At 36.3% G+C, this 24,919-nt stretch overlaps 1 protein-coding gene across 3 annotated transcripts in view; it reads right to left on the minus strand.

Annotated features, from left to right (window-relative positions):
• Positions 1-539: 539 nt before the first annotated feature.
• Positions 540-24,919, minus strand: part of LOC135084246 (solute carrier family 41 member 1-like) — a 79,664-nt gene continuing 55,284 nt past the window's right edge. For all 3 annotated transcript variants that reach the window (XM_063979019.1, XM_063979020.1, XM_063979021.1), the window contains 10 exons: positions 24,461-24,588; positions 17,358-17,462; positions 16,114-16,180; positions 8,199-8,311; positions 7,278-7,422; positions 6,616-6,762; positions 3,237-3,384; positions 2,780-2,985; positions 2,393-2,541; positions 540-2,248 (listed from right to left, as the gene is read on the minus strand). In XM_063979019.1, coding sequence (XP_063835089.1) covers positions 2,063-2,248; positions 2,393-2,541; positions 2,780-2,985; positions 3,237-3,384; positions 6,616-6,762; positions 7,278-7,422; positions 8,199-8,311; positions 16,114-16,180; positions 17,358-17,462; positions 24,461-24,588 — 1,394 coding nt within the window. In that variant the 3' untranslated portion in view covers positions 540-2,062. The remainder of the gene's footprint in view (positions 2,249-2,392; positions 2,542-2,779; positions 2,986-3,236; positions 3,385-6,615; positions 6,763-7,277; positions 7,423-8,198; positions 8,312-16,113; positions 16,181-17,357; positions 17,463-24,460; positions 24,589-24,919) is intronic.

Below are 24,919 nucleotides of genomic sequence, written 5' to 3' on the forward strand. Positions count from 1 at the left end.
ACGGACGCATTCAAAAGAAAACTTAAAGCCTATTTACTTAATCATCCAGATGCAAACAAATCACAATGATTTATCATTATAACTTGCGAGACGCTTCTAGCTGCGCTTATCCGTGTAACGGCCAAAACCCGTTCCTTTTGTTTCGCTTCACTGTAGCTCGATCGCTCGTATTGACAGTGCCGTGTGTCGTCTTGTTTAATGATACCAAACTACCCATCCACACTAACTTAGTTTAGCACGCTCGCGTATTTGTAAAACGTTTATTTTAATAAATATATATTTTTTTAGTTCTAAGTTCTCATGTAAGTGAAGTAATTCTTATGAGAATAAAGTTTCTTTACCCGTAATTTTCAGTTTTCCTTTTCAGGTAAAATGACCAGGAATAAAGAAAAGTTAAGGACTGGTCTCTAACCGATTCTTTTACATCTGTGTTGATACAGATTTCAATGGATTTCGTCTATTTTGTATTTGAAATACTTTTCTAACAGCAAAAATATCCTTTCTATCCATGGAGGTAGATGAAAATGATAGGTCCAAACTTGAAGAATTTTATTTTATTGATTTCATTTTTTATACTGAGATCTCATCACACACTCACAATATATTTTCCTTAATAATAATATTCACTCATAAAATGCTCTCTTAAACTAGAAGATTAATCATTATTATAATAAATTACATAATTTAGGCCTCGTACCTTATCTACGTAATTGCTTTATTGTACTCTTTTTCTAAACTATACTACGTCTATAGGTAACTTTATTGGCTCCTGAATTATAAAATGAACGAATAAAAAGTTCGTTAAAATGATTTAAATCTCATAATTTTGAGTCTAAAGTAAACAAATAAAAAAAAACAATAGAATAAAACTAAAAACCTAGTTTTATTCTAAGTCAGTAGGTATTAAATTCAGAAACCAAATAGTACAGCTATAATATACTGCTATATCACATTAGCAAACGGCACAGGTATAGCGGTTACATGCTAATATTACGCAAAAACTATTTACATTCAACAATATCTACAATTTACTAGGATAATTGCAATTTACACTTCGAATATGCTAACTACTCATAGACAAAATCTACCGAAAAATATGACAATTTGAATTGATCCTAATCGTTAAGTTTTCGAAGTTTAGTTAAAATAAACACATAATAAAATAATATAACATGCTTTAAAAAGGGCTTAACATAAAAAGTTTTAGAAAGAATAGAAATAAAGATTTAAAAGTTGGAAAAACATCATAGTCAATAAATAGATAGCATCGTCGAATAAAATATCACGCCCCACTTAATTTGTCAATAATATTCAAAATATCCCACAACGGTTAATTTATTGTCCTCCTCGAAAAACATGGTGTCAAGTTTTAAAAGATAGTAATTGCAATAAATCACATTTTTGGGTACATATCACAGACGGAGCTACTCTCATTCTTAGAATACAAAAGGTCAGAGCGAGAGAGCGAGATACCACTAAGCACAATGCTCTTCTTCAAAACATGGAAGAATAACAACTAGGATGATAATTGAGTTGTGCACTATACAATAACATGTCATCCATGTAAACACATTGGCACCATAAACACTAATACTTTCTATTTCATTATTTTTCAATACTGCTCAAGGTTAAAATTCCATAAGGTACGTATTTCTTACTAAAAATGTAAACTTTTATCTCAAATAAAAGGCTAATACACAACTACAACCAAGTAAAGCTAATTTGGTGAAATACGTTACATGCATCTAAAAAGAAATATAATTTACTGTATTAACAGAAACATCGCAACAATAAAAAAATTGGCAGACAATAACTGTCGTTGATATGGCAACCATTTTATCAACGTTCAAGTCTAAGTATTGACGAGAATATTTTCAAAATTCTCGAGTTATATGAATTTACGTAACCAAAGATTTACTGCCATATCAACGTTTTTAATGATTTGTGCAATTCTACGAGTGCAGACAACGTTGACACCAATTTGCACCTTCCAACTCCATCCTTTAGAAAAGAATCACAAGAAAATAATAACATCCAGCGTAGGATAAAACTTTGGAACAGCTCACAGGACGTTGTTACCGTATTCCATTCCAAACATGGACAGGACGACGAAGGCAAGACCTAAGAAGACTGATCCTAGCAGGTCACCTAAGGCAGTGAGGTAAGGGATAGCTGCATTGTCAGGGTCCTTCTTTTTCTGCCACATCAGATGGATGAGCATGTATGCCAGGTATAAGAGCACCATAACCTGAAAATAACAGGAAATATCTTTAATATCTAGTAGCTACATTTTAATTTAATGATTCATAAAATATTTATCTTGTTATTATACTGATAATTTCAAAGTAAAGGTTTAGAAAGATTAGATATTCTATAACATTTTGTATCTTACCTGTAACATAGAGCACATGAGGTAGGTAACACCGAACGCCACTTGAATGGTCACCACTCCTTGGTAGACGAAGTCGGCTACTGTCATGAAGATGATCTGACCGAACAGGGCCAGGATGATCAGCATGCGAGCCACTTTAGCAGCCTTAGCTGAAAAATAAGAAGAATTATATTTTAATATTAGTTATAGAAAAAAATGGCTTTTAGAATAGAGGTATGCAAATAAAATCCCCTAGGAAAGTTATCACGATTTAGTTTCTTTTAATCTTTAGCAATTCTAAGAGCTTTTTAATGTCGTATCACTTATCTCATAAGACTGTCTCATTATCAGTATTTTTTATTTATATCTGTAATCAACTAAATGGCCTAACTTTAAGTCGGTACTTACTTCCGAAGAACAGCGTCTTCCACGGCCACTCCAAGATCCTGGTGCCTTCAGGCAGCTGTCCAGGAATGGCGGTCTGATGCAAGTGCGTGGCGAGTCTCGAGGACTGGACGCAGACCAGGTTGCCTCCGATGCCGTTGACGATGGGCTGGAAGACTTCGTACCCTCGGTACCTATCCACGGCCTGGTCGAGTACGATACCTCCGATACTGAGGAAAACAGAGTAATTCATAAGTTATTTCTAAAGCCTCAAGTTGACACACAAACAATTTCGATGCCGTTAAAAACACATTATCTGGTGTTAAGATAATGGTTTTGACACTTAACACTAATTAACAAATACTTAGTGTAAAATAATTCTGCTTTTATTTGGATCTAAGATCAGTATTCTATTTCCTGATATGCTAAAGGTAAAAAGATTAAATTAAAAGTAATGACACCAGAAGAAAGAGAAACATACCCGCTGATGAAGAGAGCTGATATGACAGGAGTCCATCCAGTGGTGAGGACTTTCTTGGTGTATTTGTTCTTCCATACCACGAACACCCAGAGAGGCAGGAGGCAGTAGTAAACGCACATGAGCGTGATAGGCTGCCATAGAGAGACCTCTGCGGAAGAAAATAAAATAGTGTCAAATATAAAACTTTGTGACGGTGTTATAGGTACCTACTAAAACTATAAACATAGCTTATGTTACTTGCACTACGCTTTGGAGGGATGTCTTAGAAATTGCTAGAAAGTCAACAGGCTTTCTGAACAAAGTAATAGACATTGCTAAATGATTGGTAGAATGACTAGACTAGATATAAAAACGCTATAATTGTCAAATCATGCACTACACTTGACTATAATTGTCAAAATGCATACATTTTGCAAATCATGCACTATTAATTTTGATGAATACCTATACAATGAAATTACTGATTACAAGATAAAGTTCTAAAAACGATAGGTGGAATCCTATAAATAAGTATTGCTTGTCATCATGAAGAATAAACAAGATCGGCGTGAGATAAAGATTACGGGAAATCCTAAGGAAAATCAACTTCAGGTCAATTACTGTGAGCTATGGTACCTACTCAAATCATGGCTTTGTACCTTTGGACCCCATTTTATAATAATTTCAGATCAATTTTAATGAAAAGAATTAGTGTTATCATAATTATACACACAATACTTCTAATTTTATTAATCACTGAATTAATTTTGACTGTTATGATAAAATGTATTATTACAATTAAATACGTCAATCATGATAAATGCCATTGACGTAGGTTTCCGATTAGATTTAGGTACACTATCTCAAAATCTCAGTGATATCTAAATTCTTGAATGAAACGAGATAAAATTACCACTAAATGAAAATCAAAGTATAGCTATTGATATCTACTGCCTAAATAGAAATTTAAATAATAAGATGTTGAATATAATCGACCAGAGGCTGAAACTGACCAGAGAAACTGTGGGTAATTTTGAAAAGTGCTAAGTGCCTTTAGTACGCAGAATTGACGGCCGATGGAGTAGCAAGGTGTGGAGTGGAGGTCACATACCGGAAAGCGCCACGTAGGACGTCCACAAGGTGGACCGACGACCTCATAAAAGTAGCAGAAAGGCGCTTAATGCAGGCCGCCACCAACCACCCATTGTGGAAATCATTGGGTTAGGCCTATGTTCAGCAGTGGACGTCCTATGGCTGAAATGATGATGATGATGATGAAGTGCCTTTAGTTCTGATAAAATTTGCTATGGCATGCACAAAGGAATCGTGAAGCTTAAGAACTACCATATAAGTATCTAACATTATTGTAAATTAACTAACAGGCACAGAACTTCAAAAGGTTATTCCTGTTGTCATAGAGTCAGCTAGTTACAAGACAAAGAACAGCATGTGGAAATTATCACACTTCATAATTGTCATTGTCTAGTGACAATTAATGCTTACTTATAATGCGCTTTTATCGAATTAATTTTCAATGTGATGTTAATCACAAGTGTGACGAACTGACAATAACTTTTTTGATGCACGTGTACACATGTAAGATAGGTATGATAACAATCATCATATTATTAATTTATTAACCATTGTTTTCGATCATGAAACTGATATTTTTCTTAGATTTAACACGTGTCATTTGTTTCATACTTCCATCACTTGCTAAGCCTCTGATTGCCTATTGGAATTTATTTTTCAGATAACTTTGATTATCCCAGTCTCGGATAGAGATATCTGGCAGATAACTGATGACAACTTTATCTAAATTCGTTCAGGATTGATTTGTAAAATAAATTTTAAATTGGACTAGTACCTAATTACTATTTGACTAAGCGTGTACAAGATTATTATTTCATTTAATAGACTCAGAAGATTAGTTCTATTAGTAGGTAAATTATATAATTTAATTGATATTTAGATATCGGATGTTTTAAATGTTAAAGTTATTCGACACGTGTTTTACCAATTACACATGGCAAATAAAATTATTACTAAGAACAAAACATCTTTCGATAGTTAATCTTGTTATCAAGATCTATATTAATTAAAACTCTTGATAAATTATAAATTATCTTGATAAGCTAAGTTGTTTGTGTATGGATTAACATTTTGTCTGAATTTGTTCCAAACCGAAACGAAGTGTCTCGAAAATACCTAAATTGTACCGTTCCTGTTTTTCTATTTGTGATTATGCGGGATGCACTCAAGAGTATTTATTTATCTATAATATCTAATAATGGAATCACACGTATAATTCTTAAGGGTCACGTATTGATGATACCAATCAAGACTGCACAGAATCCATTCTAAGATACAAATCTACTATCTTCATCTCACACCTGACTCTAGATAAATGCAACCAATGTCATGTAAAATGTATGATTCTGAAGGGTCACGTATTGATGATACAAATCAAGACTGCACAGAATCCATTCTAAGATACAAATCTACCATCTTCATCTCACACCTGAATGCAACCAATGTCATGTAAAATGTGTCAATTACTATCTACAACATATTTTAAGAGGTTTCTGATAACCACTCACCAGATTTGTCTCCATTATCGGGCTCTTGACAGATAGACAGAAAAAATTGCATCAGACATCACGATTTGGACAGATAAATTGACAGTTTTCGTTTATCGTCTCTAGGATACAAGATTTTTGTAACTCCGTGTAGTCACGTCTAGAGATTTGAATCTAATAACTAACAATGTAAACTATAACATCGAAAACGCCGACAGATTTATTCATGTAGATCAGTTACCTATAGTTTTATTACCTAAACTCTTTCAATGCTTTAAGGACCATCAAGAGAGAAGTTCCATTTAGTAAATGATTCGTTTGCAGAAGAAACTACGAAATAGCTACCTATAAAGGCCCTACATGGTCTAAACTAATCGAAATCATCAATATGCATCATCATCAGGCCATTTTGGTCTAAACTACAGCACGACCATCTCCAATTTACACACCCCACACTGGATAAACTGGTTAAGAGGCCTAATGTTGTTATTTCTCTCCCTTAGTCGCCTACGCATCTAGGCGAGCTTAGGTCCTATAGGGGACTGGAAACACACGGCTAGTCCCAGTACAACAAACTCAGTAAGATATGGGACTATTCCCTTTCACATTCCCACCGCTGCAACTCATGTGTAGCCAGAATCTATACCTTGACCGCCAATAAAAACCCAACCAGTGAAGGCCAAGTTTGTGCCGGAGGAAAGTTAAACTGCTATTGGACCCGCAACGAAATTAATCAGAAGAATATAGGAGGAGTTCGAAGTTAAAGTTACCGGTGTCCCGGGGAAAGTTAAATCCAGTAAGATATACTAGTCAATACTCACGTATTTGCTCGTACATGTACTGGGCTGTCACAGCGAGCACGGAGTTGCTGACGATGTCTCCGATAGAGGCCGCTAGAGGCGTCGCCACGTTGTCAGGGTTCACCTTGAACTTGTGAGAGCCGTAGATCACCATCACCATCACGAAGTCTGGAAAAGAGATGGCAGATGCTCTCATCATCATCATTATTATCATCGACGTCAACGTCATCAGGTAGTTTAATCTCCACTGCAAGAGCGCGCTCTCTTTAAGCAAAGGCAAATGGAGGATTTGACCTACACGCACGCTACGCTATAAACTGGCAATTTAAAATCTAAAGAAAATCTTAATAATTTGACATTTTGCAAACTTATTTATTTGGCACCAAAGATTTAAAAGATTCAAATGTCTTCAAATCCTTAGGTGTTTCCTTCAATTTGCCATCAAAGATAGCTTTAAGTAGGCTACTCAAATCACTAGATACTTTTAGTGCGGATTTTACCACTTACTTAATAATTGGCTAAATGTGTGTTATTCTGTGTAATTACAAGTTAGCTCAAAATAAGCACGAGGCTGTGCTACTTAGCTTCAAGAATAAAACAAAAATTGGAAGAGAGGTAGAAGATGTTCTAGTCAAGTCAAGAATAAAACAAATAATCAACATTTAGATCATTCCAATACTTACCAAGCACAAAGCAGGTGGTGGTGGCAGTAAAGATGGCGGACGCCGTGATGAGCAGTACGTACGGCCCGTGGATGCCCCGCTCCGTGATGGAGTTGACCACTATCGCGAAGACCGACACCACGGATGACGCTACTATCGCTTGCACCTGGCGAAGTAAGGTAATTTCTATTTTAGGAATATTTCCAAGAGTTACGAAAACGGGACTATTCCCACCTCTCGTTCCCATCGCTGCAACTCCTGTGTAGCCAGGATCTACAGCTTAACCGAAAATAAAAACCCAACCAGTGAAGGTTACATAAGTGGAGAAAATAATGTGAATGTCATAAGAGGCGACTAAGGGAACTACATCGTGGCTTGTTGTCTCAACCCGTCTAGCCAGTTTTTAGGCCAAATCCAAGGAGACATGTCAAGGTGGTCTAAATTAAAAAAGCCCTTCATCATCATCATTTCAGCCACAGGACGTCCACTGCTGAACATAGGCCTCCCCCAAACAAATGCTTGTGGTAAGCAAAATATGCTTATGTTACAAGTGCGTTTACCACAACAGTCGGGCGGCAGTGGGGTTCGAACTCGCGTTTCTTGGGATCTCAAGACGATTACTCCGACCCTTTCACCATTTTTTGCATTTTTTCGCATTTGATTCTGGTACATTAGAGAGGGTCGTGCTCCTGCAGTGGAGACATAACCTGATAATAATGAATCAAATGACAACTTCGCACCACTCTTACTCTCAGAGGCTTACCCGGACCACGGACTATTCCCACCTCTCATTCCACCGCTGCAACTCCTGTGTAGCCAGGATCTACAGCTTGACCGCCAATAAAAACCCAACCAGTGAAGGTCAAGTTTGTCCCCGGGGAAAGTCAAACTATCATTGGACCCGCAACGAAATTAATCAGAAGAACATTATGTTGTTCTTACCTGGACCAGTGATATGTTTCCGATGACCATGGACATGACTTCCCTGGTTGACTCCATGTTGCCCAGGTTGGCTTGCGTCGACAGCCGAGACGCGAGACACATGTCAAGGTTACCTGGGGAAGGAGCAGACCTTTAATAAACAAGTTATAAGAAACCTAAAGATGGATTTCTTAAACTATTCAGGTACCCTACAAAAAGTCTGTCATTAAAAAGGTTATCGCATATTGAATTAAGATTACTCTCTAAGGGCTGATTTTTCAATCGTTGGATAAGTTTTAACTGAAGAATAGAACTGTCATTTTGACAAATTTCCCATACTGAAACTGTCAATATGCCAAACTTATTCTTCAGTTAAAAATTATCCGGCAAAAAAAAATCAGGCCTAAAACAAATATCATCGGATATTTAACGCCGTGTTAGCCATAATAATTATGGAAACCAAGGAATAAACCCACTTATGGACTTATTTGTTTTGAGTGGGAATTGAAAATAACGTAGTAGGGTAGAGTTCATAACCATTGAGCAATGATATTTCAAGATCTACTACTTTTTACCCGACTACGCCAAAAGGAGGGTTATTTATGTTTTTTTTATAGTACCCATAGTACAAGCTTTGCTTAGTTTGGGACATGAAGCGTAGTGTAAAATGTCCAAGGATATTATTTATTTATTTAGAAAACCATTTATGAAAATCAAGGCAGCAAGAAAGTAGATTTACGAAAGTCGGATTACCTAACTGAATATGTAAATAGATCCCCATTTAGGTAATTAAATAACATAAGTCTGACTATAAAACTGTCTGGGCCATTTAATGCCTGAATTACGCTATTCAGCAAATCGTCCAATCTTTTTATTATGTTATTATAAACACTGGCGGCTATCTGAGACAAAAGCCATAAAGAGAGCAAGTTTAAGGTCAGATTTGCCATCTAAAGCTTATCACAATTAAATATAAACAAACTTGAAACTATTAGGTTACAGTCAATTAAAGCCGAGACCTACCACGGAGGTGCCAGTTAAATTTTTGTTTAACCTACGATTTTTATCTAAGGCCCATCTTACAAGGACAGCTCGAGCAGTTATAGATTGTTTCATCCACGAAGATGCGCCCCACCAATTTTTGGCCGAGGGAAGCGCGGTGGGGAGTTTGATCCGAGCAATCCGAGCGTCATTATTGTAGTGTGTGTGTGCACTCATGGATTTTATTTTACACTCATGCCGTGTACCGATAACACTCAAACATTAGCGGAAGAATGGTGGGGCGCGTCTTCGTGGATGAAACGATAGCTAGTGATCAACATACGCGGATCGCTCTTGCAGTCATAGTCACGATGAAAATTCACCGTGTTACCAACTGCCCGAAGCAGTCACAACTGCTCAAGCTGTTCAGTGTGTACGTAGAATACTGTAGTTTGGTATACAGTCTCAGCTTGAAGATGTCGATACTAGCTGCTTCAAGCTGTCCCTGTATGGCGGGACTTAGAGTCCCCGCAGATACAGACTAGATATTTTTTTTAATGAATACATTTTTTTTATGGGCCGATAATTTGGCCAGCTTCTTTTTTATGAGGAATCGACCGATACCAAATCGGTGTAACGTGCTTACTTTCATACTTGTTCATACTGATACTAAATATGTAATAGGCTGGTATTCTTAGTTTATTATGGCGTAAAGTAAGGACCCAAGGCTATCTACTATACGGGGAAGACCACGTCTAAATAGCTTATGGTAATTTTATATCTTCACACTATAATAATGTTGAGCTAAAGACTGCCATTATTTATTGTGTGGTTAAAGTTTATGTAGGTAGTGTCATATGAGAGACAAAGGTTTTCATTTATTACAAATACAATGTGGTATTTTCAGACGTACTCAGAATCGATTGAAGATCACAATTATAGGGAATCCCCCGTCTCTCCCATTTAGTAACACTTGAGTGTAAGTACCGATTCATTTACTTTGTAGCAAGCAAACAATCGATTGTATGAAGGAAATCCCACACACACCGCATCAGTAAAAGGAAGGCAATACTTTGTATAAAAACCGCTAATCGCTCACAGCAGTTTGAAGGGGCCTATCACGAACTCTAACGCCCGTATTGCTTATGTGAAGCAGCAAACCGAACGTATAGCGTTGAACAGAGCCGATTTGTTCGTGTGTCACCCTGTGCGTCCAAGCGCACTGTGAGACCTCATAGTAATGTTTGTGAATACGGGCGTAAGACTATATGCTTAAAATATACCTATTACCTATATCCTTTGAGTATGGAACCCTAAAAACTGGGAAATTTGTGACTGACATGCGATATGTGCATGTCAGTTATGACTTTATTTCATTTTATTGCTCTATTTCTTGCCTTAAGAACGACGCAGATTGCGCTGGATTACTCAAATTCGTCAGGTTAAATTTTTGATTTGATGAATTCCATACTCATTATGTGCCATAAACTATGTTTAGTCAAATGCTGAAAGTGAGAATCGTCTACCTGACAATCGCACTAGAACAAATATTAGAGCTATTTCAATAGATAGGTATGTGTAGGTAGTAGCACTAGTATAGGAGTGCACAGTAAGATTATTAGGATACTAGTCTATACTGCAGCAGTACGACCCTCTCTGCCCACCAGAGGCAAATGGAGGACGTCCAAGGAAAAGTCGATGGAACCCGATCGCGTGGCAGGTCACCAATGCGCTGGACCGACCACGTTAAATCAGCAGTGGGAGACGGCGTATGTGACTGCATCAGACAGTCTGCCAATAGAGAGAGATAGCGGGAGATCGTGCGAAGAGTTGTATCCGCCTCTACAACCGATGTGAACAACGCCTTAACGTAACGAATAAGAAAAAGAAGAAATGGAGAATTTGGAGTGATTTGGACTAAGTAGGTACACTCACGCTGGCCAGACGGATTGGTAGGCCTGATGTTCGCATATTAAATTTTGTCCCTTAGTCGACTTTTACAAGAAGAGTGGGAGTGGTGTGGGAGCCTAATGAGGCAAAAAGTTTCAATAGGAAATAGTACCCTTATACTCGTAATACGAATATTAACAATTAACTATTTGTATTATTTTTTCTCTTTTCTTTCTTTCTGCATCTGCATGACTAGCGGAGAATGCTTTTAGAATTAAGTCCACCTTTCGTATGATTTTTACTGTGCAATATTTTTTTAATAATAATAACATTGTCTTTCTCATCTGATATTATTGGATATATTTTGAAAAGTTTTCAGCTATGGGGAAACCTAGGTTTAAAATGAAATGTGTAGTGAGCCTTCGATATAAAAATCCATTGTTTTGATATGGTATATCTAAACAGCTGCCAATGTCGTTCTTAGTTCTTATCACTGTTGTTTGAGACCTTATCAAAACATTGTTCTTTAATTAGTTTACTCAAGTAAATTTTATAATAGTAATATTGTAATTACGAGGGAAATACAGAAGCGTTTTGAATGTCGAAATAACGGATGGAAATTACCAAGTAGGCTTTATTTGGTAAAGACATTTTTGTACTACGAGTATTAATTTAATTTAGCATAATAATATGAACTGAAATTAAAGAGGATCATCATTTTTACTATCATTATAATTCCAGTTCACAGATGAACATAAGTCTACCAAACAGCGCTACACACTGAAAAATAGTCTTAGTTACTTACTGCTCACACAAAAAAGTGACAGGGTTAATAATCAAACCACTAAAATAGTTTGTTTAATTTACACAACAATTTGTCCCTGATAACCAAAGTTAGTAGTTAGTAGTAACCTCCAGTTCGCAAGTAATTTTTTCAGTGTAAGCATAATAATATCTTGCATTTTAATCTAGCCTCGTCTAGCTTATTTATTAGGCCGTAGAACTATGAGGGTTTGACCAGACCCAGATCTTAATGAAGATCGAAGATATTTATCTATTTAAAACTTAAATGACAAATCTATTACTTCTATACTAATATTATAAATGCGAAAGTAACTCTGTCTGTCTGTCTTGCTTTCACGCCTAAACCTAAATTTGGCATAGAGATAGTTTGAGTCCCGGGAAAGGACATAGAATAGTTTTTATCCCGGTTTTTGAAACAGGGACGCGCGCGATAAAGTTTTTCTGTGACAGACAAAATTCCACGCGGGCGAAGCCGCGGGCGGAAAGCTAGTAGGTAGTACCTACATAAGGCGAACTTAATGCACTAAGTAAAGCATTCTCGACCAGTTTAATACCTTTGGGTTGAGCAGAAAAGAAATTTGTTTTCACGGTGGGATTCCCGGAAAAGGCTTAGAAACCTTTTTAACCATGAACTACACAATGAGGCTTTATGTAAGTAACTTATCTAATATTAGATTGTAGCGTTTGACGTAATGTTATGTTTTTTCTATTGATATTGCAAATATTTACGGCGAATGAACTCGCATAGGGTTTATATAGCAAAACAATTATTCACCTTTTCACACAAATCAATGTCTACCTTGAATAGAATACGTGTTTATTTAATGAAAACATTGAAAACTTGCCCACATAATAGTATACAGTGTGCAATGTGCATCTGCTTTTATTATATTAAACAACAATACAAATTCATTTGTAATGAATAAATAAAATAATTATGTTTTAGTAAGTGATTTTATGAAAATTTGTATTGAATTCCAACCTGTCTTCTAAGTAACCTAACCTCTGTCAATCCAAGATAATTCAACTAACAAAAAAGCTTTTTTACTTTTTAGACGCATAAATTATTATAAACCTTGCAATCATACTCAAAACTAAGGGCAAATGGATTTATAATGAAATATTACGATGTTATAAAGATACCCACTATCTTTAATGGCTTTAACTATTTCCTTTTTGCATTAATACCTTGTAAAAACATTCAAATCCCATACAAAATAATGTGTTTACCTACAGTTAACACCAAGTATAGCCCAAATTATACTTCTGTCTTCCTCTTACACAAGGAATACTTTCATGAGCAAAAGAGACAGATAGAACCGGAAATGCTGAAATTGTTTTGTTTTTCCCACATTTAATAGCCCAAAAACATTTGTAAGAGGTACCACTGAGCAGCCTTGTAATAACTATTGCCTTAATGTATGCGCGTACGCAAGTTTTTGTCTTAAAGATGATGGTTAACGGGTGAATAAACTGACAAAATATGAAAACATGCAATTTGAAAGAGAGAAAGATTTTTTTTATTTATTCCAAAATCCTTAGACTACAACATCAATTTAAGTACTTAGGCGGGTTTTAGAATCGCGCTGACCGCTCGCTGATCGTCGGCGCTGACAGATCAATATGTATGTAATTGAAAGGAACGTTCCTTAGTGACGCTGATCGCTCGGCGCCGACGCTTCATACATTTCGGCTGTCAGCGCTGACGGTCAGCGTGCGTCAGCGTGACTCTAAAACCAGCCTTACATAGTTTTTTCAATTGGAACCAAAACGGCAGCCATTCAGCATGTGTTATGCTCTAGGTTAGTGCAAGCAAGAGGGAAGTGTTTGACCTCGCATGGATTATAAAGAAGGTCATGTTGTCTAGGGTTTTCAGGATTTAAACTGCCTTTCATACCCTTAATTGCATTCTGGTGAATGCAATTAAGATAGAAAGATATCAAGGAAAGTGGATATAGTAGCGATAGCAAAGGAGATCCACCAAATATTTAAGACTTTAGGTAATTCTGATATCTGACTCAAAAACTTAAGACTACTGTTGCCATGCCCTTTGAGTATGGAGCCTTAAAAACTGGCAGTTTAAATATCCTCATTTTGCCTCTGCCTCTGCCTGCAGTGACTAAATGACCTGATGATCAGGGTAATGAAAGTAATACACCTCTACCCCGACGAATTTAACCCTCGTAGTATTGTGGGTACAAAGACAAGAAGCAGTACCTGTCATGACAAGCAATAGGTAGTATGTATAGGTAGATGTTGATGATTGATGACAGTAGTGACAGCCCTGTATTAAACGCATTGTTTCAAGTCCGCACATCAATGGCAGTATTATTATGTGATATGTCATTATTTGCACTGACTGAGCGGTTTTGCCTTGCGAGGCAGTTTGGTTTTATCTAGCTATAAAAACCCCAAAATGAACAAAGATTTAGGCTGCGTTTCCGCCAGAGATGTGCGAGGATGCGTGGCAAATGAAGCGATTCTATTGGTTCTTTACAAACACATCCCTCGCTACGCATCCTCGCATATCTCTGATGGAAAACTAAACGTTAGTTGCAGATGCATTGTGAGAGCAATTTCAACTACCATTATTATTTAATACCTTAATAATAATTTAATTCACTGTTGCAATTTTGACCTCGATTTTAAAGTGTTCTATAAAGTAAACCGTATTTTTTTGAGTTGATACCCTGTTCATCTAAGTCAAAATAATCTAGTAATTACGAGATGCTTTGTATCTCAAAAAGACATCAATTAAGACTTCAGTCTTGGCCAGCGTGGGGAGTGTATGTACTAGATCAAATCCTCCATTTGCCTCTGATAAATTAGAAAGGGTCGTGCTCTTACAGTGGAGACTAAATAACGACCATTCTGGGACTGGGTAGTCAATGCGAAAAAACGCTCAACGGTTGGAATGTGCAGGTGTCAAAATGTCCATACGGACCGGCTGTTAGAGTGGCAAAAAGTATGAACGTCGAAATGAGCAATGGTTAAAATGATCTGAAGTTAAAATGTCTTCGGGTTTATTTGAACAAGCGTCTTATTGTATAACAGCTAACGTGAACACGTGTTTAAATACATCAAGGTAAAAATGTCCAAAAAAACTTTATTGACTAGACTACAAGAACATTGAACATTTTGACATTTAATTTTATTAATTTATTCATGAGCACAATATATCAGTTGATCATTTTATCTATCACACCTTTTGTTGTACTTGTATTTTGTGATGTGTACCATTTGTCACTAAACCATTGTAACCATGGTAACAATGTACATTTTGGCACTGGGACTTTTTGACGTTCATACTTTCTGCCACACTAACAACCGGTCCGTATGGACATTTTGACATCTGCACATTCCAACCGTTGAGCGTTTTTTCGCATTGACTACCCACTCCCAGAATGACATGATTCAAGTATGTGTTTACACACATGCCTTCCCTTGCCTCGCTGCGCACGCGCCGCTCAGTCAGTAACTACAGCAATTACACGTGTGCTCCGATGACTCGGGCTTTGAGAAAATGACAGATTCTTATCGAAATGTGTGTTTTTAGCGGACGGAAACTGACTCACAATTTTTTACGCTATGACTGTATCTAGGTTTTTTTTGCTACAATTTTTATGTGGTAAGAGGAAACTTTGATGTTGTTTTGTTTTCTTTTCACATGTGAAATTATTAATGAGTGGAGCGTCAAACAGTTCGTGACACCCAGAGTGGCCAAAAGGTTGACAACACTACCTCTACCTTATTCCGATTGAAACTACGTGAACTTTTTGGCTACTTTGGGTGTCACGAACTATTTGACGCTGACTGTACCTAGGTTTTTTGCTACAATGAGGAAACTGCAGAAGTTTTGTTTTCTTTTCACATGTGACAATTATTATAATGGATGGAAAATACTTGTTGTCATTTGTTTTTCTAATAGTTTAAGGCTCCGTATGTGTTTTAAAATAAATCACGTGTCTCTGTCAATTCGTTGTACCTACATAGAGTTAAGTTAGGCGGTTATCACACTGCGCCGCGCTCCGCCGCGGAGCGCGGGGCGACAGATTTAATCATTGTATGCAAGTACCTCAGTTTGTATAGAAAACACGCGCGGCACTTCACACTGACAACGCGTCCGCGCGCGTGATTTTTTATATGAACCTTTACACACAACTGTTTAAATACCTACTTCTTAGACATGTCAGTAGACAATTACAACTAAAACATAAATATCTCTTGCAATATTATATACCATAGACAAACAAAAACTCACCCTTAAGTCCAGAGAGAGATGGCACGAGAACAAAGATGGCGGACACGTTCAGGAACACGTCCCAGTCCTGGAACAAAGCGCATGAAGTTATTTCCTGGAGCACGAATGATGGCCTCTTAGGTAATTCAAATTGTGATATTGGGTTCATTTTGGCCATTTAAATTAATTTTGTTTCCAATGATTGTCTGTTTTATGTGTTTTTACAATAAAGAGTTATCTCTAATTGTCTATAGTAGAGTTTCAATTTATATTATACAGGATGATCGGAAGAGGGTTAGCTACAAAAGAAAGCATTAAAAGAAGTAGCTCACATAGGATCAAATGGCCGATTTTGCATTATCAAAATGGCTCTACCTACACACTCAATGTGTTCGGCTGTCTCTTTCGAACACCCTGTATATTATACATATAACAGTTTTGCATTTATGTTTATTTTTGTGCTGACACATTTCAGTTTGTTTATTCTTTAAGTGTTTCAAGTTATAATCGTGTATCTGCCAGTTAAATAAACAAATACTCGTAAGTAGAGTAGGCCAAGAAAGTGGATTACCACTTTTAGTCAGAGAGACACAATTTTGAGTTAATTCTAAGAAACTGCAAGAACGTATTATTTATGAAAGATAAATAGTAGGATATTCTTTAATTTCTGGCTAAATTCGTTGCAGATTTCAGACTGGACTTACTCGACCTTCAGTGATTGGTAGGCCTTATAGGCCATCCACTTTTTGTAACAAATAGCAGTTTTAGTTTTACTTATTATTATTCTGTGGTTTTACTCAGATTCTTAGCAAGGCTTTTGAAAAATTTTGTCACCATCAGAATCTTCATTTCTTTCTAATGAACATGGGCAATGGGCATACAACAAAAAGTCTGTCGTGTTGTTGACTGTGTCACGCAACAATTATTAGCGCTGACCGTGACGCGGCTTTTTTCGCGCGCATTTTTTTTGAGTAAAATTTGCTTGACATAAGCACTAATTTTATTAGTCTAATGCCCGTTTTCACCATCAATCCCTATTTTTAAGTGACCCCTGTGGTACTACATAACAGGAATTTTGTTTTCATAGGGGTCACTTATAAATTAGTGAAAACGGGCATAAGAAATGTTCGATTTGATTTAAGACGATCCATAATGGAAAGATCCAGTAGCTATTGGAGCAGTTTTCTTTTAATGTATCTTCTGTGTGTGTTTTTGTAACTACATTATTCTCAGGAAGTATTTACGAAGTCTGATGATGTACAAACCCTGACTGTTCCCAGCACGAGACCAGCTCCGATGGTGCCGCAGCCGGCGATGAAGAACGGCACAGCCACCTGCATCAGTGTGCTCCACCATCTTTCTTCTTTTTTCTAGAAAAAAATAAATAAATGTTAGGCACATATCGATTGGTAATCATGGAAACAGCATTTTATAATGTCCTCTACAATTTTTTTATTAACGGATTGATTTTCTGGGAACTACTAAAAGTTCTTAATCTTTTTCCTGTCCCCGGTTAGTTCCGCTATGCACCACTCTTTAAATACATAATACATACATACGAAAAAAGTGATGTATGTACCACATTCTTTATATTTTATGAGTGGTGCATATCGGAACTGGTGCATGGAACTAACCACTTATCCCAGTAAAAGAAAGGTACTTTTTTAAGTGCCATAGGTGTCATAATGACCACTAAGTGCTATCCATGGTGTCATAATTTGTATAAAAATCGCCAACTATTATGGCTCGCGTGAATTTCAGGCTGTGTACCAGTTATTTAAGTATTTACAGAACTAGCTTTCATATCACTAAGGTGACAAATGACGAATATCCTATACAGTTTTCATCCCTTAATATTCATATTCTAGGTCCCATCTACATCCTATAATATATTTGGTAGATACTTTAGCAGTTTTTAATATTAAATATGGATTTTATCGCAAGGAACCTCTTACAGCAGGAAAAACAAAAGGTTACATAAACGCTATCTGTTTAACTGTCACAAAGATACAGTAAGTACGCATTTTTATAGATATTTATAGACTTAAAAAGATATTACGTAGATATATATATAGATTAGGAGTTAGGTACGCAGATTTGTTGGATATCTGGAGTAGCTATTTTTGAGCTGTATTTACTTACTTCAGATTACGTTATCTATGAAAATTATACCTTCCTGACAGAAGTGTTTTAATAACAATTTCTGTGTTTATTTGTTTACGCTAGAATTTTTTTTTTTATGTGACAGGAGGCATACGAGCTGACGGAACACCTGATGGTAAGTGATTACCGTCGCCCATAGACACCCGCAGTCCCAGGGGCGTTAAAATTTGATAACAATAAAAGAAAACTGTTAAAAATGTTTCATACTATAGTAAAATTGAACACTTAAAGGCATGCTCTTGAGTTATGAACAGATCTTTAGTGAATCAAAAATATCATTTGTATTACAACAATAACTGAGAGATTGCGACTGATGGATATAAGTTGCAATTTGTATTTGAAGTTTTATTCATTATGGAAGTTCAAGGGGTGTTTTGCCTAATGACTGATTTAGTACCTGGAAGTTTCTATTACAAAGATTTTTTCAGCAAATAATAAATGTTATTGGTTGTATGTTAAGTATTATCTAGGTAATCGTGTCACTATAGTAATGTAGAGATTTATACACTAGTTTTTTAAATCTAAACGTGCGAAGCCGCAGAAAGTGCTTGTATAAACGTGTTTGTATCATCTTAAGATATGAACGACAGTTCACTAATCTAATCGAAATATAACGATAATATTAATAAACTAGCTGTACCCGCGACTTCGTACGTTAAAAATAGTTTGAATAATATTTCTCGTTCTTGTACCTAACATTTTCCGCCCCTATAGACTGTAGGGTAATAATATGTATAGCCAAAGAATTTCAAATCGGAGCAGTAGTTCCTGTGATTAGTGCGTTCAAGCAAACAAACAAACTCTTCAGCTTTATAATATTGTATAGATTTTATCAAACAAGTGAGCAAACCCTTATCAGTTATCAGGAGACAAATAACTTATTTATTTAACATTATTTAAAGGACGGAAATTGTGAAGATTATCATGGAGTTACTCGGTTTTACGTTGAACAATCAAAACTGTTTACTCTTGTGCATTGACATAATAGGTGGTTAATGACCGAGACACGAGGTTTCTTTGTGTATCTTTATAACACATAGGTTAGCATGAAATGCAAAATTTTATAATAGTTAGACAACATTAATTAAGTAAACGGCCAGTTATTTTAACTCTTGAAAAGTGTCTGCCTCATTCATAGATAGATTTTAATACAGTTTTTTAATGCTACAGTTTGGTTTCCTATCAAAATTACTATTTTTACTAGCTCTTGCTCTTGCCCGCTCGCTTAGCTCGCGTAAATTCACTCTACACTCAGCAAAAGTTTAGTAGTTTAGAAGTTTGAAAAGGTAACAGACAGACAAAGTAACTCTCGAGTTTATAATATTAGTATGAAAGTATTTTTTTTGTCAAAATAAAGATTTAGTTTATACTTTGTTGATTTAATTACTATTATTATTGTTAAAAAAAAATTTAAATTGTGAGTAGAATGAATAATTCATTCTTCAGCAGTTTTTCAGCGTACCTACTGAGTTATTGATCCTAAAATGCAAAATTTTCTGTCCATGTAATGTGTCAGACCTGAAGATGTCCATAACACGTAACTTTTACGTCAGAAAGATGTATTGTGGGGTTTTTAATTTCATTATCCTTTATAATACGTCGTTTTATTGTCGTCAAAGGTGACTGTCTCGGGGAAAACACTTCAGTGTACAATAGACAATAGAAATTATATCATGAGTGGTACAACCCAGCTACACTCAGTGGCAAGATTAGTTGTCATCGTAGTTACCTAAAGATAGCCTTTCGAACTAAGCGTCACTGACGCAGCGTCTTTAGCTTTGGTCTTAAAGGTAGCCTTTCGAAGCGAGATAGTGACGCGGCGTTGGTGGCACAAGATCAAAGCTAAAGACGCTGCGTCTGTGACGCTTAGTTCGAAAGGCTACCTTAAATAAAAAATAACATTGTATGAATGACAGCAAAAATGACAAATTTATATCATGAGTAGTAGCACCACCTAGCTACACTCAGTGGCAAAATTTGTTGTCATCGTGTAAATTAAAAGTCATTGTGTAAATGATAATAAAAGTTACAAAATAATCGATAATGATCTAAGCATCATAATCATCTATGACCGATCAATAAATGTTAGTTATGTAGTTTAGTTATAAATATAAATATGTTTATTGAGAGATTTGTTGATTAGATATTATAAATCTTGCCTATTCATTGGAAATAGGGAGATTACATTGATGTTTATCAAAATCCTAATACCTAATATGTAGTTGGTTAGTAATCTCTAAATATTACACTAAAACCTTGTAAAGTTAAGGTTTTTATTAGTAGTTTTATTAGCGATTATGATTAATGATTAAAAAGCGTTGCAATGTTTTGGCCATGATTGTAATTTTAAGTGGATGGATACAATGTTGACAGAAGCACACAATTACATAACATATACGCTCCCTGAAGTGTCCAGTGAGTGTACTTACGCCCGTATTCACAAACGATGCTTGCTTAAGTGAAGCAGCAAATCGAACGCAGCGTTGAACAGAGCTCTGAGTTTAATAGACCCTGTGCGTCCACGCGCACTGAGAGACCTCATAGTAATGTTTGTGAATACGGGCGTTACACTTGTGATAGTTTAATAATATATTTATATGATGATATCATGTATACGACGTACAACATACATATATGTAGAGGTAGCGGCCATACTGCGCGGTGTGCCATCGGTGCACCATATTGGAGGTCTAATGGAAGAGCACAGTCGATTTTTGAATTCACTAGATATGTTATGGAAAAAGAAAGATAAATGACAATATTTTTGAAGTTTGATTTGATTTATTCTATAGAAAGTGTCTAAGAAATATGAAATTATAGTCAGTGCTTGAGGTATGGGAGCGGCGCGGGATTTTTGTAACGTCAAACGTCAGCGAAACTTCAGATTTATATGCTCTGTCACGTCATAATATTATGTCAATGTTATACCGTGCCGCTCTCATACCTCAGGCACTGACTAAGTTAAGGGCTAGTCTTCACTTGCTAGATACTTTTGTGATCTCTAACTTGAGTTTTGAGCAATGGTTTAAGCTCTATTATGAAGAGATTCTCAAAACTCATTTCATACTCAAGCATTGATTAAAGACTTAGGCCTTCAAATTCAAATTCAAATTCAATATCTTTATTGCATTCTATGTTGTACATAAGGTCTTAAACAATATCTGGGGGCACGGCAGTGCCCCCACCAAGTCGAGCAAAAAAGCGGCACGGCCGTACCATCCTTTTCTCGAAGCAATTCAGGCCATTTTCGACCGCCTGTAACTTCGTTGTGGATAAAACTAGAAGGCTGAATTTTCATTAGCTATGCAGGCATTGTAAAGACACGGTATATTTAAAATTTCATTCAATTTGAACCAGTAGTTTAAGAATTATAACGGGTCAAAGTTACTTAATTTTGTCACTCACTGACTGACTCACTGACTCACCGATCATCAAAACTCTAAGGCACTTCTAGCAGACCTAGAAGCTTCAAATTTGGAATATAAGTAGTGTTTGGTGTATGAATCAAGGAAAAACTAAAATATTTGGGGGCACGGTAGTGCAACCACCAAGTCGAGTAAAATTTTTCAATTTCGGTCCAGTTTTCTAGATACATAACTGCTGTCTACAAAATACAAAAAGAAATGAGATCCCATCAAAAACAATACTTGTCAAAAAAACCAAGTCTCGCAACTCAGTTGTTCTACGGTAAAAAGTTGTGAGATCCATGTAATACCAAGTCCAGGCCAGGAAATCTTTAACGTTTTACATAAATATATTGACTTGGCCATCGCATGAAAACACGTGTAAATTAAATTATTTAGTGCGATGGCCAAGTCAATAATTTATGTATAACGTTAAAGATTTCCTGGCCTGGACTTGGTATTACATGGATCTCACAACTTTTTACCGTAGAACAACTGAGTTGCGAGACTTGGTTTTTTTGACAAGTATTGTTTTTGATGGGATATTGTATAGTCTCAAACATAGACCCGGTTTGGGCACAGTAACATTGTGTTTTACAAACATTTATTTATTTATTTATTAATTCGGCATGCATATTTAGTGTTAATAATTTCAGAAATATTGAAAAATATTAATTTTAACTGGAAGTATTTGATGTCATAATTTGATTTCTACTTAAGTATGAACTTAAGAAAGTAATGTTAAGAAGATGAGCACGCTCAAGTTAAAAATCTCAATTCAGATCGGGCTCATGATTCTAGCTAAGTATTATACTAACGCCCGTATTCACAAACGATGCTTGCTTAAGTGAAGCAGCAAATCGAACGCACAGCGTTGAATAGAGCTCTGATATTGGTTCGTGTGTCACCCTGTGCGTCCACGCGCACTGTGAGACCTCATAGTAATGTTTGTGAATACGGGTAATAGTCATTCCATGGTATGGACTTGAACTATTGGCACCAGTCATTGGTGAAATTCAAAAACCGACTGTGGAACTGCTCTTATGATGGGCACTTCCCTCACTTACATTGATACTTGCTTCTCTGCTACCCTCTTCCTCTGCTTCGCATATATTCGCCTCTTCATCGGTCTCCAAACCCTCCGAGCCCTCCGATTTATCTCCTTCTCCCTCTAATGCCTGTTAAGACAGATGACTATGGACACAGACCTATGTTCTGATTAATTTCGTTGCGGGTCCAATGACAGTTTAACTTTTCCCCAAGACTTGACCTTCACTGGTTGGGTTTTTATTGGCGGTCCAGCTGTAGATCCTGGCTACACAGGAGTTGCAGCGGCGGGAACGAGAGGTGGGAATAGTCCCGTTAAGAACACTCGTAGCAGAGTGGATACTCACAGAAACAGCGTCAAACTTCTGGATCTTAAAACCTAGACCAGTTAGTATATCTTTGGTGTGAAATGGTTATCATGTATATTAATTTATAAATTAAAATAAATTGATTAGTATTTCATGCCCCTTCCAGTTACGAACAAGATTTGAGGTTAGACATTATCACCATTCACCAACATTATGTCTTTAGACAATGTGAAATACGGTATACATTTGATCTGTGATCACTTCGCTTCGTCCCTGAATACATTACAGTAAGTACATGTATACTTCAAAACGAATTCAAATATGTAGATATCCAAAGTGACTGTCTAGTTAGGCGCTTACTATAGTTACCTACTATATTTTATGTGGCACTTAGGGACATAGCGAATCGATGTCATTAAAATGGACTGTTAGATTACTATCCCATTGACTATCCACAAACGATCAAAAATAGTAAAACAATAGGACATGAACTATACAACATGTAGTAGGTATTAACCAGGATCATTCTTTACATCAGACAAACAAAAACCCATTAATGATGATGAAGACGAAGTAAAATTTATGGACACATTAAACAGTAACTTACAAATACGTTGCATTATCATGTCTTTCACTGTGAGATAGTATCGATAAATTTATTAATTTATCGACAATTGTCTACGACATGGAGTTATTGCAATGATTTAAATTACAAGCACGATTATATCGAAGGTTCGTATCAGTTATTGAACCCGTAGATTGGTACGAGACTAGTTCTTACCGGACTTTGTTTGATAAGATGTCCGGTTAATTGTTTTTTGCATTAAGATTCAATCAAAATTAAATATTATTGAAAACAATAAACATTGTCGTACAAAAGTCTGTTGCAATTTGTGGTACCTACATTCAGAAGGATAAGTATTTATACCATCTAAATATCGGAGCGAAACGAATATTCGCTCCGAAACGAAGTTCTTTTCATTCTTAACTTAAAGCCTATTTATTTTTGAATACCAGTGAAACTAATCTTGACACTAATATTTACGATACCGTTTCAGGTCTTAAAGTTAGCCTTCTACTACTTTGGCTAAGGTGACTTGAGTTTCTTCCGCCACTTCTTCTCAGCACCAGCCAACATTGCCATGAAGTGGTGATAGTGCAAACTAAGTATAATAATATTCAGAACATGTTTATATGTCCTGAAATGGCTCCCTCCCTACCATACTAATAATTTTAATTTCAGCGTCCTATAACCAAGAACGATTGTTTGGACCTTTATGATAGGATCTTTAAGTAATTTCTACTAACCCAACGATCACCCATCCTAAAACTGGCCTAGCTGAAAGCTGCTTAACTCTCATGATCGTTGTCAAACCACCTAAACCGCTAAGCCACGGTCTCATATACGTTATACAACGAAATTAAGAATAACTTCAAAGTACTTACCCCGGATAGCGGTTGTTTTTCAGCATCGACGTCAGCTACCTTCTTGTCCGGGGGGTCCCCGGGGCTTTTCAATTCCCCGCTGGAGTTTATGGACGCCATGTTGTAAGTGGAGTCCCCGCCGATATCATCTGGAAAGACGGAAAACGAAATTAATTTCCATGGAAATTTTAGATTATTTTTAACGTTCATATTCCTACTGTTTCGGAAAAAAAGCACAGCTTAGAAAATCGATCCTGCCGTTTAACTGAAGTAGGCTTTTAAAAAATCGTTCACCGCCTTCCCTTTTACTTATTCTAAAGAACTGTCCTCTAGTTTGTATACATGTAGAGATCGTTTCATAGCGATAAAACCGCCTAAATTATACAGTTTCTTTTGTGTATTTTTTCTATTCTTGTCTTGTACACGATAAAATGTGTTCTAAGTATAAGTATTTTTTATGTGACAGGAGGCAAACGAGAA

Source organism: Ostrinia nubilalis, chromosome 25 (assembly GCF_963855985.1).
Source record: "Ostrinia nubilalis chromosome 25, ilOstNubi1.1, whole genome shotgun sequence".
Taxonomy (NCBI): domain Eukaryota; kingdom Metazoa; phylum Arthropoda; class Insecta; order Lepidoptera; family Crambidae; genus Ostrinia; species Ostrinia nubilalis.